Source organism: Emys orbicularis, chromosome 1 (genome assembly GCF_028017835.1).
Source record: "Emys orbicularis isolate rEmyOrb1 chromosome 1, rEmyOrb1.hap1, whole genome shotgun sequence".
NCBI classification, from domain to species: domain Eukaryota; kingdom Metazoa; phylum Chordata; order Testudines; family Emydidae; genus Emys; species Emys orbicularis.
Window position 1 is genome coordinate 288,414,258 of NC_088683.1, and position 14,700 is coordinate 288,428,957.

At 40.5% G+C, this 14,700-nt stretch overlaps 1 protein-coding gene across 3 annotated transcripts in view; it reads right to left on the reverse strand.

Annotated features, from left to right (window-relative positions):
- The window catches only part of UCHL3 (ubiquitin C-terminal hydrolase L3), a 57,881-nt gene extending 44,456 nt beyond the window's left edge, over positions 1 to 13,425 (reverse strand). The window contains exons 1-2 of one of the 3 annotated variants that reach the window (XM_065415159.1): positions 13,420 to 13,425; positions 1,996 to 2,124 (exon numbers count right to left, since the gene is read on the reverse strand). In XM_065415159.1, the coding sequence (XP_065271231.1) occupies positions 1,996 to 2,070 (75 nt within the window). In that variant the 5' untranslated portion in view covers positions 2,071 to 2,124; positions 13,420 to 13,425. Of the gene's footprint in view, positions 1 to 1,995; positions 2,125 to 8,901; positions 9,135 to 13,419 lie in introns of those variants that run through there. The other 2 variants (XM_065415165.1, XM_065415153.1) reach the window with 2 other exon arrangements.
- Positions 13,426 to 14,700: the final 1,275 nt, after the last annotated feature.

Below are 14,700 nucleotides of genomic sequence, written 5' to 3' on the forward strand. Positions count from 1 at the left end.
AGCCCTGTTGCTGGGATCATGTGGTATGGTTTTCTCCTTGAACCAAGTCTAGTTTATTAAGTTTTAGTTACTAGAAAGTGTTCTATTTTTTATTTCTCTTGTAGCCATTTCTTACTTTAATGCCTTATATTTGTACGTGCTTAAAATCTCTTTGTAGTTAAATAAAACTTGTCTTTTCTTTTATAAAAACTAATCTAGTGTTGTATTCAAACTGAATTGTCTGGGTAACTCCATTTCAAGTAGCAAACTGTTCAATATTATTTTAGGTCCTTTGCCCCTGTAAGGGAACATAGGAACTGTGCAGGAAAGGGCTGGACAGTGCAGAACACATGTTTGGGGGGGAAATTTAGGACTGGGAGTGTGTTGGTGTTACCCTGCAAGTGGTAACCAAGGCTGGTGGAAGCCAGTGTGTGACTGGAGTGTGCTGGAAGGCTACAGTTATACACAGTGTGCATCAGGCGCTCTGAGGCCCTCTGCTGTACGCCTAGTGGTCCTACCATACCCTGCCCCAGGGTCCTCCAGGCCTGCCTAGAAAAGCTGCAGGAAAGCAGCCAATCAGAGCCCAGCAGGCTCAGATAAAAGACTGCAGGGCCTGAGTAGGTCAGTTCCCAGGTGGGACCTGAAGGAAGAAAGGGTGCTTTGCTCTGGCCACAGAAGCTTGCGAGATAACCAGAAGCTGCATTTTGCTTTTTGAAAGGAGAGAGTGGATCTGAGAACAGTAATCCTAAAAGGGAAGAGACCCACTGGGAAGAAGCCCAGGGAAAACAGCAGTCAGAGTTAAAGGGAGCAGTGTGCAACTGCTGCTCGTAGGGTCCCTGGGTTGTTGTTTGTGAGACTTAGTCAGAGGGCTGTATATCTAGGCAGTATTTTTCCTGAAAACCTGAACAAATTAAGATTAAATTATAGTAGAGTGAAAAAAGTGACAAACAGAAGCCATAAAAGAGATCTTTCTAGGACTCATGTCCTTTGCACATTTATGGGTACAGTACTCAAACTAGCCTCAAGTAGTCCATTGATACAACACCATAACAGCATTTTAGTAATGGATTACCCCATTCTCCAAGATAACAGAGTTAAGACATTGGACAAAAGTTCAGTTTAGGGAGCTTGTTGTTCTTTTCCCCAACCCAAATAAACCCAGTGGAAAAACCAACAGCCCCACCCCAGAGCCCACAGCCCCAGCCAGAACCTGAACCCCTTCCCGCACCCCTGCCCCAGCCCTGATCCCCTCCTGCCCTCCAAACCCCTCGGTTCCAACCTAGAGCACCCTCCTACACCCCAAACTCCTCATCCCCAGCTCCACCCCAGAGCCCCCACCCCCTCCTGCACCCCAACCCCAATTTTGTGAGTATTCATGACCCTCCATACAATTTCTATTCCCCGATGTGGCCCTCGGGCCAAAAAGTTGGCCCACCCCTGCTTTAACCCCTCTTGACAAAAAACACAAATCAAAAACAAAGATGATCCCCAATCTGTCCAAGAAATGAAAGCTATGTTGGAGCTACAGGCTTCTCTAGACAGTAATTAAAGCTTGGACTGCATTATGATACTACAAAATCAATATATGTTTTATAAATGGCTGTTTGATATTGTCCACATTTTCCGTATCCCGTCTTACCACTTTGTTCATGCCTTAATGTGGTATAAATGTTAAAACAACAAAAATAAATATTGCAGCTCCATTAAGAGAAGATCTCAAAATCCTTTAAAATATCATTCACATCTATTGCTGACTGAGAGCAACATCAGATTTCCTTTGTTTATACATTTATTGTTAATACTTCTGCAATTGTACAGTTTTGTTTAATAATCTTATTTTGACAAGAACAGAATGTATCACAAACCAGAGGAACTTTGAAGAAAGCTTGTTGGTTTTTTTAGTCTCATTAACTATTTCACTGACGTAGAGAATTACAGATTTCATATTATGTATGATGGGACATTTTGACTGATCTACTGATTTTGAATGACTAAGTATCAATAGTAAATATTTACCTTTTCTGTTACTGGGAAGAGAAGTAGCACTGCACAGACAGGTCTTGGCACCATGCTAAGTAGTTCTGGATCCATACCATACACATCTACAAATTGCCAGTCAGGATGTATACCTAACTGTTTGAGAAACTAGTAATGAAAAGAAAAATGCACAGTATTAAACAGATTTGTTAATAAATAATTCATCTACTAGAAGCACGTTTGCTCACCTGTGAAGTTAAATACACTTTAATAGACTTTGTGCAGATCAAGATAGTCGAGAGGTAAACAGGAGGATGAAGTGAGGTTAAATTGTAATGACTGACAAACTGAAAAAGTATAATGCTTTGCTAATCAAGATATACTGAAGAGCCATTGTTATAGCATAAACAGTTTTCACTATATTTAAACAGCCATATGGAGCGGGGAAAAGTGGATGTTCAAGTCAACAATTTTTCAAGTTGTATTTTAGTCACTGAGACAAGGAAGATCCCAGAGGAGCACATGGATCTGTAATAGATGAAAGTTGAGTGCATGGATTTAAGAAACCCCGCCCCCACCCATGTATTTTGCAAAGTATACCATATTGAGTGTTAATAGGCACGTAACTCATTTACAGTCACTTGACTTGAGCAATCTGACCCCTAAGAGGACCTTCTTCACTACAGAGAGTAATGGTTGAGCATTTTACAGAGTACACTTTAAAGGTGTTCTTTTGCAAGAAGGATGATATATAATAAAAAATAACCCTATGACACCCAGCATAAAGTACCCATTTTACCTAGACAGAGATTAATGAAAGCCAGGCCATAACAATGCAGTTTATATAGTTCTCAGTTTGTTTCTTCAGAGCTATTCACTAGATTCTAGATCAGTGGTACTCAACCTTTCCCATACCACGACCACACATTACAACAGAAAAAAAGCTTTTGGATCATGAACCACCGCTCACCTAGCCATTTTAAAAAAAAAAAAGCGGAACCTGCCTCTAACAGGGGTTCTTGTCTTTCCAGTTGAGAACCCTACATCATTCCCCTTCACTAACAGGAAGGGGGAGACAAAATTAAAAACATCTCTTTGCCCTCTCCTCCCTAGCATGGTGCCCCCACTGGGTACATACATATTTATGCAAATTTATTTAGATTAACTAAAAGGTATGTACACTTACGTAGATTTATTCAAATCTGACCTACTTTTTTGCTCAAGGATGTTGGCTGGGATGTTTACAATGAAAAGTTCCCCCCGCAAAAAAGTATGAGTATTTTTATTACTGTAGTCATTCCTTGATTATTTGAAATAAAGTAGAAAACTCATTTAAATACTGATTAAAATTAGCCTTGCATTGGATGAGAGGCATGGTGGGTGTCTTTCATCATAGGAAGCCCAGGTTACCCATTACCAATGTTTGAAGATATAAAAGAAGATTGTTATCCCTTGGAGAAACAGAGTGCACAAGACTCAATGTATTTGTAAGGATGTATGGGAGGAAGGAAGGAAAAGCAATGAAATACTTCCAACCATTTTTTAGTTTATTACATTTTCTTTGAACAGCTGTCATTTACACCCACTGTTTTGGGAAGCTTAGACATGTAGCCATTTTAAACATTTTATTCCCAATATTCTCCTCACTTGCCATCTCACAGTGCAGAATGATTAGCCAAAACTCTCATTATAAGTTAAGTGGAGATCAGATTCAGAGTTAAAGGAAGTATACAAGAATCTAGACATAGTGGATTGATTAAAGTAAAAATGATTTAAATAATTGATTTTAATCATGATTTAAATCAACAATCAGGAAACCTTGGTTTAAATCATCAATTTTAGTCTTACTTTGCATTTGGATGTTTTAGTTATGCTCCTAGAGAAAGGGGGATTCTCATTGGTTGGTAACCTTTAAAGCATTATCTTAGACTACTTGATTTGCAATTACTTCTAGCCTTTAAAAAAAATACCAAATTCAGAGTAAACCAGGAGATTAGTGTGTATTTATACATGTTTAAAGCAATTATATTGCTTATACACATTTAAGATTCTTAATTCTTACATTTTAATTCTGTTAGAAAGTGATGCATGATGTATTTTTATTTACTAGATTAATAATCGGTGTCAATCTTTATTTGGATGAAATTGGACTTCAATAGGCAAAAACAGAATTTAAAAATATAATTAAACTACCTTAAATGTGCTGGATACATAAGAATGGTAAATGTCTTACATTATAATTTCCTTTCTGCTAGCTGAATCTCCCACAATTCTGATACACATGGGCGATTCCCCTCCTGCCTGTAGTTTCTGGAGACAGTTCAAAGCTGTAGCACACCCTGTGCTACCCACACACTCTTCTCCAGCCTGCTGCCACATGATTCACTCCAAAGCTGTGTACAAACCCATACAATATGATTAGTAACAACAGCTTCAATGCCAACCCATAAATTATGTACAATAGGCTATGGCCTACAAGCATAACTACCAAAATTAAATACTATCCCTTGGCTAGGAAGACATCCAGGGAGAACAGAATTATGGGAGACACTGCTAGCAGAGAGGAAATGATCAGGTAAGAAACTACTCCAATAGTCCAATTTTTTTAAAAGCTGTTTTCAAGAATTCAGAGGTACCAAAACATTTAAATAGTGCTTGAAAACTATGCTTCAGGACCTCATGAGAATGTACACAAAGAACAGCCTAATTAGAACTGAAAGTACATTTAAAATGGCAATGGAGGATCAATGAGAAAACTGCAAGCTTTTCACTTGCATCAACAAATGGAAAGGTTTTCACAATACTCATACTTCCAGTTGTGTCAGTTTCATCACTGAGTAAAAGCAGCATCACTCTTTAAAGAGATACCAACTCCCTGCCTCTTCGCAATTGGAGAGCTACTTCTGGAATATACGTCCAGCAAGATTCACAATTAATACTCAATATGCTGATGTACAGCTACACTGGACCAGATCCTGGCCCTCATTCTGCCTGTTTTATGGCACTGCACCAAGCAAATGGAAAAGTGACTTAACCTGCAGACTCTCAGTGTGGGGGGAAATCACTAGCAAGCACAGCGCCAGCAGAATGGCTCCTTCTCTCTCCCCTTTCCCAGCACAGGAGTTGGGGCTAGGGAGGTTCTATGTCCAGCTAATCCCTGGCAGTTGTAACAACACTTTGGGGCTGTTACAAATGGGCATAATTTGCAGCTGCCCTGAGGCTGCTCTATATTGAGTCTTGGAACTGGCATGATGACTCCAAGATTGAAGATTAGAGCATAAAGTCACATGTTTCTCACCACCACCCTTCTGTCAAGCACAGAAGGGCTGTCTCAATAATCTAGACCATCATGTATAATGGACCTGGTTCTGTTCAGCCTACCTTTCCAAATAAGCTGTCAACGGGCTGTGTGTTATTTACTATGTACTATAAAAACATGCAGCACCTACAGCTCCTTTCATCCAAGAAATTTAGAGCAGTAAAAAATACCATCTTCTCTGCCATGCTACAGTGTAATCTGGTACAGTAAGCAGTTTCACTTGTTTGTACCAGGGAGACACTGGCTTTTCTTTATACTGTATGCCATTCACTAAGATGAGTGCTAGTTTTGCATGAGAGTCAGACTGTTAGTCTAGTCATATCTGTAAGAGAGACTGTCGAACAACAACTAAGTGGAAACAAGAAAATAGAAACAAAAGGTAAGTGAAAGCAAAAAAAAGCAGAACAAAAGCCAGAATGTTAAGCATGCAAAAGAGACTACTGCTACATTACTGCAGCAGCTTCAAAAGGCAAATAAATTCATACTTAGCAAAATGAGTTAACACTTCAATTACTTCAGATGGATCAGTTTCCTAAAAGATTCATTCTAAATTCTGCCACAAACTGTGAGGGATTGTGAAATAGTTCCCTTCACAAACTTAAAGTGACAGTAGTGGAAGGAACCATTATGAACATCTAGTTAAAACAATTTGTGCCTTATTTCTAGTCTGAATTTGTCTAGCTTCAACTTCCAGCCATTGGAATTTGTTCTGCCTCCTTCATACCTACACACAGATCTAGAGGAAGGATAATTCATGGATAGACAAAGAATGGTCCAACAGTAAAGGTGCTGCCTCAAACTCAGGAGACCCAGGTTTAAATCCCTGCTCTACAACAGACTTGTAAGGCAAGTCACTTGAAATGTTTATGTGCATCTTTAGTCACCTAAGTATCTTAAAAAAAATCTGGCCCTCAGTCTCGTTATCTCAGTTCTCCATCTGTAAAATGGGGTTAGCAGTACGTTTCTACCTACCAATACTACCTAGTCATCCAAATTTAGAAAGGAATCAAACAGGAACCCTTAGCATTCACACCACTTTGATGAATAGGGGCTGCACATCTTCAAAGGAAGGTGAAGATAACTTTTTTCCCCTTTCCAGACAGCATCACTTCAGTCTTGCCTGGGTTCAGCTTGAGCCAGCTGTTCTTCATCCAAGAGCTGTAAGTTTTCTGACATTTTAGTAGTGGTGGTGATAGCAATAGTTTAGAATAAGATCCCTAAATTTCTATGAACTGATGTCTGAAAGGGACCTTAAGAGGTCACTGTGACATTACACTCCATATTTTTTATAGTAATATTATTGTGATATGAGTATGGAATAATTATGATGTATTTTGTGCAAGATAAGGAATCTGAGATATCATGAAAAAGGTTACGATTTACTGAATATGATTATCCTACTTGTATGCATGCATCATTTTGGTATCTGAAGTTAGAAATATTGTCTATATATCTATTACAAATGTGTTTACACCTGGGGAATGCCCACTAGGCAAAAGACTGTCAGTGTGGATGGCTGGCTGGCTGGCAAGGGCCCATTCAAGTCAATGGACTATTAGGGAGAACAATAGGTCTTAGAAGAAGCTAATCTCCCACCGTGGAGCCTTCCTGAGGACGCTACAAAAAGCCTCTGAGTCATGGCTTCTATGATGCTACAGGGGCATGTGACCAGATCACCTGGTACTGGACTCCATCCTGGAATACCAGTGTTTTTCCACTGAAAGGTGTGGGAACCAAGCTTGGAGACAAAGGGTTCCCACCGTATGCAAAAGCTATTTAAGGCAGAGGAGTGACATCATCATGGTTCTTCACTAACTCTCTGCCCCAAAGAGACTCTTGGAAACACCTGAGGAACAAGGACTGAACGGGGGGGGGGGGGGGGGGGGGGAAGAGAGAGTGCTGGACCCAAGCTAACAGGGAATTTTAGCCTGTGAAAGGAACACCTGGGGTTTTTAAGATGCAAGCAAGTGCAGCTTTCCCCTTAAGAGCCTGCAGCCTGCGTGAACCAACAATTAGGGTGAGAATTTGCTACTCATATCCAATCTCTTTAGTATATTAAGCCTAGATTGCATTTTTGTTTATTTGCTAGGTAATCTGCTTTGATCTGTTTGCTATCCCTTATAATCACTTAAAATCTATCTTTTGTAGCTAATAAATTTGTTTTTGCTTTATCACAAACCAGAGTGTGGGAGTCATAACTTGGGGCAAAAAGCTGTTGTATATTTCCTTTTCACATTGAGAGAGGGGGTGACTGGCAACAGATATAAGTTACTATGCAGCACTTCCTATGCAAGCACACTTTATTCTTTAGGTAAAAAGCATAACAGAAAAAACATTAAAAACAATAAAAACCAACACACATGCTAATAAGCATCCCAGAATTAACCCTAACCTTAACAAATTCTGGCATGCCCAATCCTTTCAAATCCTGCCCGAAGGATTGTGACCCTCTGTGGACCTGGGGTCCTGTCCAATTGCTGGATCAGGAACAAGGCCTTCAGCCAGTTTAAAACCAGGTTATTTATCCAAAAACCCTTTCTTTGTCTGTCGTTCCCTGGAGAATCCAGTTTGAACTAGTATATGCATAACTTTCCAACAGGTGGCTTCTCTCAAGATGTTACAACCGGAGTGAATTTACCTAATCACCCCCAGTTGTTCTACTATTTACCCTTTCCATGGAAATACACACAGTTCCCCAACAACACATACACAATTGCATTTTAATACAATGAACTCCAAAGTTGTTAAAATTAATTCAATAAGCTGTAACCTAATTCAATAAAGTTCACTCAGGATACTGCAGGAAATTGTCAAGTTTCTCACAACCCTCCAGTCCTCTTTTCTTAAGATTAAACATGCCCAGTTTTTTTAACCTTTCCTCATAGATCATGTTTTCTAAATCTTTTTGTTGCTCTCCTCTGGACACTCCAATTAGTGCAATCTTTCTTAAAGCATGTGTCCAAAACTGGACACAGTACCTAGCTAAAGTCACTCATTAATACCAAGAAGAGAGGAATAATTACCTCCCACACCTTGCCTAAGCCACTCCTTTTAATACACCCCAGAATTATATTTGCCTTTTTTGCAACATCACCTTGTTGGCTCATATTCAATTTATGATCCATTAAACCCTCTTTTCTGTAGTACTGCTGGTTAGACAGTTTTTGCATTTGATTTTTCCTTCATAAATGCAGTACTTTACACTTGTCTATGCTGAATTTCATCTTATTGATTTCATTCCAATTCTCCAATTTTCCAAGAACATTGTGGACGACAGGGTTAGAATTCAAAGTGCTTTCAACACCTAGCTTGGTATTATCTGCATGTTTTAGAAGTATATTCTCCTCCATTATCAAAGTCATTAATGAAAATATTGACTAGTACAGGACCCAGGACAGATCCCTGCAGGATCCCACTTTATACATCCTCCAAGTTTGACAGTCAACCATTTATTGATAACTACTGAGTACAGTATCATCAACTTTGAGTAGTGTCATCAGCATACCTTTGGCAGCTGAGCCCAGGATGTGTAATCTTTGCCAGAGGTCTCAAGCAAATATTAAGAGAAGGATAGTATAGATCCGTATTGGATCTTGCAGGTGAGGACTTTCAGAGGGGAGGATTACCTCATCACCAGTCTCCAAGTTCTGCTAGAGAAGTACAAGTGGAGCCACTGTAGTGCTGGGCCATCTATTCCCGATACGGCATGTAACTGGGTTAGCAGTAACTTGTGGTCCATTGTGGTAAAGGCTTTAGAGAGGTCCAGCAATGTAAGCACGGAGCTCTGATTGTACTGAATTGCATCTCTGAAGTATAGCGCTAGTTACTGGTGGTGATGTGCCATCAGGTGATTGGCGTTATGGAGTATATCTTCAAAGCCAAAGAAGGTACCTCCTACCATCTGATCTCCAATCTTTTAAATAGATACTCCAATACCTACACATTATAGATAGTGCAAGGAACAAGATGTCAATTTAAACAAGCATTTCAGAAACTGGTAGCTCCTAACACCGCTATAATACAACGTTTTCACAAACTGCACAGTGCAGCAACCTGTCCATACGGGAGGAGAAATTGACAGTCATTACGTTGGATCCCATAGCCTGTAACTGTGACATGTTCATCTGTAACAGTTTCAATAGTTTAATTCACACGACAAAATACCTCTGATTTACAAGGCACTGAGAAAGCGATATTATGTGGAGTATAAAGCAAGGGTGGATTTATTTTAAAAGTGATTGAAATTACCTTGATTTAATAGATTTCTCTCTTTTTAGTTACTTATCGAAATGAATTTCGATTGGTTAAAATGATTACCAACATCTCCTCAAAACTTGTTAAAGCAAAAACATGGCTTTGCTTAAGGTGTGCAGATTCTTTATTTTTACATTATGGTAAAATTAAGTGAATGTTATTCTTCAGATTTAATGGACATTATTATATTGCTTAACCACGTATGTAAGCAACAGCATTAAAGTTAAACAAAACCACACAACAGTGTGTTCCAAAAATATTCTAGTAACTGAGTAGTGTCCTTTAAATTTGCCTATAGATTTCAATAATTATATAAATATAATAAATCAATGCCAAAAATGTACACCATATTTATAGACATAAAATATCTATCATTCTAAAGGATCACAGGGCACTTTATGAACTTTATGGCTGCCTACAAGTATCCTCATCCTTACATCCTATGGAATAACATGAGTCGCTCCGCAGCAATAATTAACCAGGTTGGGTTCTGAATTCCCCCACCCTTTAAAAAAGTAAAATTCAACTTTATTTGAAACTGAAAAGGAATTTTAGGTAAGCAGCATATGATTAACTGCTGTCCAATTACATGGGTAACACCCTATTCTTGTACAGAGTTATATTCGTAAAAAAAGATGGTACTATGACACAGGTATCTACTAATCATGCCATTCATGATCAGTTTCAGAGGTGGAGCTGAATTGTTCTAAGAATGCAGGTTTGCTATACAAATTGTAAATAAACTTCAACCACTGAACAGGTGAGAATTCCAGACACATAGCTGCAGAAACTGTTTAAGCAGTAAATCTAATTTATCTAAAGCTGCATCTTCTAAAGATGCACACAATGTTTTCTTTCAATGAACTAATTCAAATAAATATGGAAAACTGAAATAGAGAAAGCAAGGAAAATATTTGTGCTCTAAGAAATGAACAATTAATTAGCACCAGATTGCTGTGTGAACAACACAATTCTATCTAGAAAATCCAGCGTGCCTAACAAATTAAATGATCTGTTCAGTTCTTTCAGTCATTAGGCTGAAAATCAGATTAAAAAAAATTCTACAGTCTTTGCAAATGCAACTTATGTTCTTTTTCATTTCTAACCTTCTGAATAGTTAAGTCATCTAGTCCATTTCTCTGCCAATGTAGGGTTAGTCAATGTACTATATTATCTAGTGATTTTTCCAGTCTGGTATGAATTCCAGCACTTCTGTATAAAAAGTATTCCAGAGTTATTTCATTTCGTTATTTGGAAGTCTCCTGATATTAAGTATAATTGCTTTCAAACCCCGCCTTTCTATCAAATATTAGACACATTCAAATTAATTATATAATATATACACACACACACACACACATATACACACACACACACACAGAGACCAGTAGCCACAATATTAAATGTATCCTAAATTAATATTTCTATGAAAATAGATTGAGTTTACTTCATAGAAGCTACCACTCACCCAGTGACTAGACCGTCCTTCGCTTTCATTTCAGTGGGAAAAACATGTCACTCTGAGCATTTTTTAGGAAACATTCCATATGTACTTAGTGTATTGGTAAATGGAGAATTTATTTTAATTAAGATGTTTTTATTTATAAGTTACAAGAATTATAGGTTATGGTAGATATGAACCCTCAAGAATCTACATTCCTATTAACCATTTTCACCTTCCTGCACACAGTCCCTTTCACCATCACCACACCTAATGAAAAGAAAGTTTTCTTTCCCCCTTCTCACCTTATTCTAACTCAAAAACTCATCAAAAATGAAGCAAATTTATCTAGCAGGAATCCTGAAAACAAGCTAATAAGATTAATAATGCAAGATAGGATTGGTACATTCAAGTTGTACCTTGTTTTTGTTACTCCTCCCTACTTAATGAATTTGTTTCAATTAGAATAAAGAGCAGATGAATGGCAAGTAAACCTCCCTTCTTGGCTAAGAAAAAGGGAGAGGAGCACTTCGAGTGGGAAGTATGTATCCTCCATACCTCACAGATCTCCCCTGCCTATGAAGTAATCAAAAACAAAGTAGTTTAAAACAAAGCTATGTATACCACCAGTATTTTAAATTTTGAAACTCCTAAAAGAAAGTTCAAGTTGAGTGCTCTTCCGTTGATTACAAAGGAAAACAGATGTCTCCATTAGTTAGTCTTCACATGGAAGAAATTCATTTTCAGACATAGCTAGTTTTTTTTAAATGTGCAAAAGCCAAATTAAGTGTTTAATACAAGATGGCATAATTCTTACATTTTGAAAAATATCATTAATTTTCCCTCAGTTTCATCCTATCACTGCTAGCTAGTCCCAAGCTATACCATGTTAAGTTTCTCTTTCATTTTTGCTTCTGATTATTATAGTTGAGTTGTTAAAAATTAATAAACTTGAAGCTTCTATTGTCTCATTTTCACCTTTATCTTTCTAACTGGAAAGTAACCAGATACTTTACTTGGATGTCAAAAGGACTATTCAGTCCAGCTATCCAGTTTATAGTTTATTTCAGGTTTTGTAATATAAGTTGTAAGATTCCAGAAGCCTGGGGAAAAGCAGAGAACATCCGGTGCAGTCTCAGACATTTTAGTTTAAAACTATTTTTGTCAAGTCATTGCACTGAAATTAAAGCATTGGCATAGAAACTGCTGAATTACACTGCTTAATAGGGAAAGTGGAAATAACCAGAAAAAATGATCTAGTAGCCACCTTCCTTGTCCTGCATCTTCCAATAAATTAACTTCATTATCATGGAATTTTTTAAAATAAACATTCTACACACATAAGGAGCAAGGTACATGATCAACTCAGGGCACACAATGGATTATTTCACAGAGTAATAGGACTTCAACATGCCACTAATTTTAAAAATGTGATTCTGCTCTGCAAAAGTCAAGCTATGTTTTCTGGATCAAACACCATCATAGTAGCAAAAGATGTATACAAGCCAAATGCTGCCTTTGGCAAGCCTATTGCTTTTATTAAGGAATTCACAGCTGCAACTAAGGGCTACGTAGGTGGCCCTACAAACAGAACTTAGCCAGTCATTCTACTGATGCATGAGGTAGAACAGAGCTCACTTTAGCTGTGTTGGTTCTACAAGAGAAATCAGAGTAAAAAAACCTAACCAACAACTACTTTCCAACACTAAAATGAGCAAATATGACCGAATAAGAAGCAAGGTACAGATATATTTTTTAAACAATGCCATTTTCACATACATTTTTCAGAGCAAAACTTGACTATGTCTCCAGTTCTGCAATTGGATCTGCATGGGCTACCTCTTGGATTCTACATTAATGCAGAAGTGCACATCCAACCAAGCCCAGAATTAGGACCCAAATATGTACACTGATGTATAAACAGTGGGAAACACCCTGATAATTAATTCACTTCTTCCCCATTTTAAAAAATCCTATCTTATTTGCACTCTTAGGACTGGTTTCAGAGTAGCAGCCGTGTTAGTCTGTATCCGCAAAAATAACAGGAGTACTTGTGGCACCTTAGAGACTAACAAATTTAGTTGAGCATAAGCTTTCGTGGGCTACATTCTTTCGATGCATCTGAAGAAGTGGGCTGTAGCCCACGAAAGCTTATGCTCAAATAAATTTGTTAGTCTCTAAGGTGCCACAAGTACTCCTGTTCTTTTTACTCTTAGGACTGTCACACAGAGAAAAAAAAAATGTTTGCACTTCTTCAGAAACTCCACCAGGGTCAAATGGGCTATGGGAGGCCCTACCAAAAGGGCGTGGGGGTAAAATAGGCTTTCTTGGGGCTGTGAAGGGGGTACGGTCCCTTAATTAGAGGGAAGCGAGAGGAGTTGGGTGTGATGGTAAAGGGAGTGGTGGAGGGGGGAAGGGGCTGGTTATTATATGAAACAAAGCTGCTCACCTGGTTAATGACCTGAAAAGAAAACAGAAAAAAAGAGAGTAAGTTGCCACACCAGCCCAGTTACAGCCACCAAAGTCCCCTCTGTGCCCTATAATCATCCCCTCCCCATAGCTCCAGCCCCCCACCCAGTCATTGTCTCCTCCCTCCCCCATCACCCCCCGCCTGTCACCTGACCCCGTAGCCCCTTCCCCCTATTGTCTCCGAGTCCCCCCCAGCCACTCCCCCAACCCCGTCCCCTTCTCCCTATACTCCCCCTACCCCCAGTCGCTCCCTTCGCCCCGCCTCAAGCACTCACGTCGGGATTGGCCTCCAGGGGCAGCCAGCGGTGCGGCTCCATGCTGCGGGCTCTGGGCGCTTCCTTCCGCGGAGCTGCAGGACCCGGCACTGACAGCGCCTCACGCCGCTGCCGCTACCGCTCCGCTCCGCCCCGGGACCGCACCACAGCGAGTGGGGAAGGAAACATCACCCTCCTCCCCCGGCTCCGGAGTGGGCGGCGCCGGCCCAGGGCCGAAGCCCGGCGAGAGGGGCGGACACGGCGCCGGCCAGGCCGGGGGAGAGGGCTTGTCGCCCGACCAATCCTCCAAGTCCCCCCCGCATCTCTCGGAACATGGACTCTCCCGCCAAGGCAGGGGCGGGGCCGCGGCCGGAGTCGGTCCGCCCCTCCTGCCCCGCTCTGTTCTATCCCGCCGCGGCAGCGGGCTCCCCTCGGCGGCTCGGCCAGGCCCAGCAGGGGAAGCGAAGCCGAGAGCCCAAGCCAGCGAGCGACGTTACTCGCGGGCAGGTGGGGCGGTGACCTCTCAAAGCACTCCCCCCCAACCCCAGCGCAGCCCGCAGCGGGGAGACAGACAGGCAACGCCTCACAGCCTCTTCCCCCCACCCCATACGTACACAGACCCAGAGACTGACACCCCCCTCAGTCACTCCAGAGACTGATACCCTGACACCTCCAGAACTACATACGTTCAGCCACACACAGACACCAGAGACTGACACCCCCAAAACCATCCCAGAGACTGACACGCCCAAAAACCGACTTACATTCAGATACACCGACACCAGTGCTTGACACCCTCACCACAACCACACACGTTCCTACACACACAGACCTTGACTGACACCCACAAAGAACCACCCCAGTGACTGACATCCTCCATACAAGCACGCCAGAGACTGACCTACACAGAACCACACATATCCATACACATAGACCAGGGGTAGGCAACCTATGGCACGCGTGCCAAAGGCAGCATGCGAGCTGATTTTCAGTAGCACTCACACTGC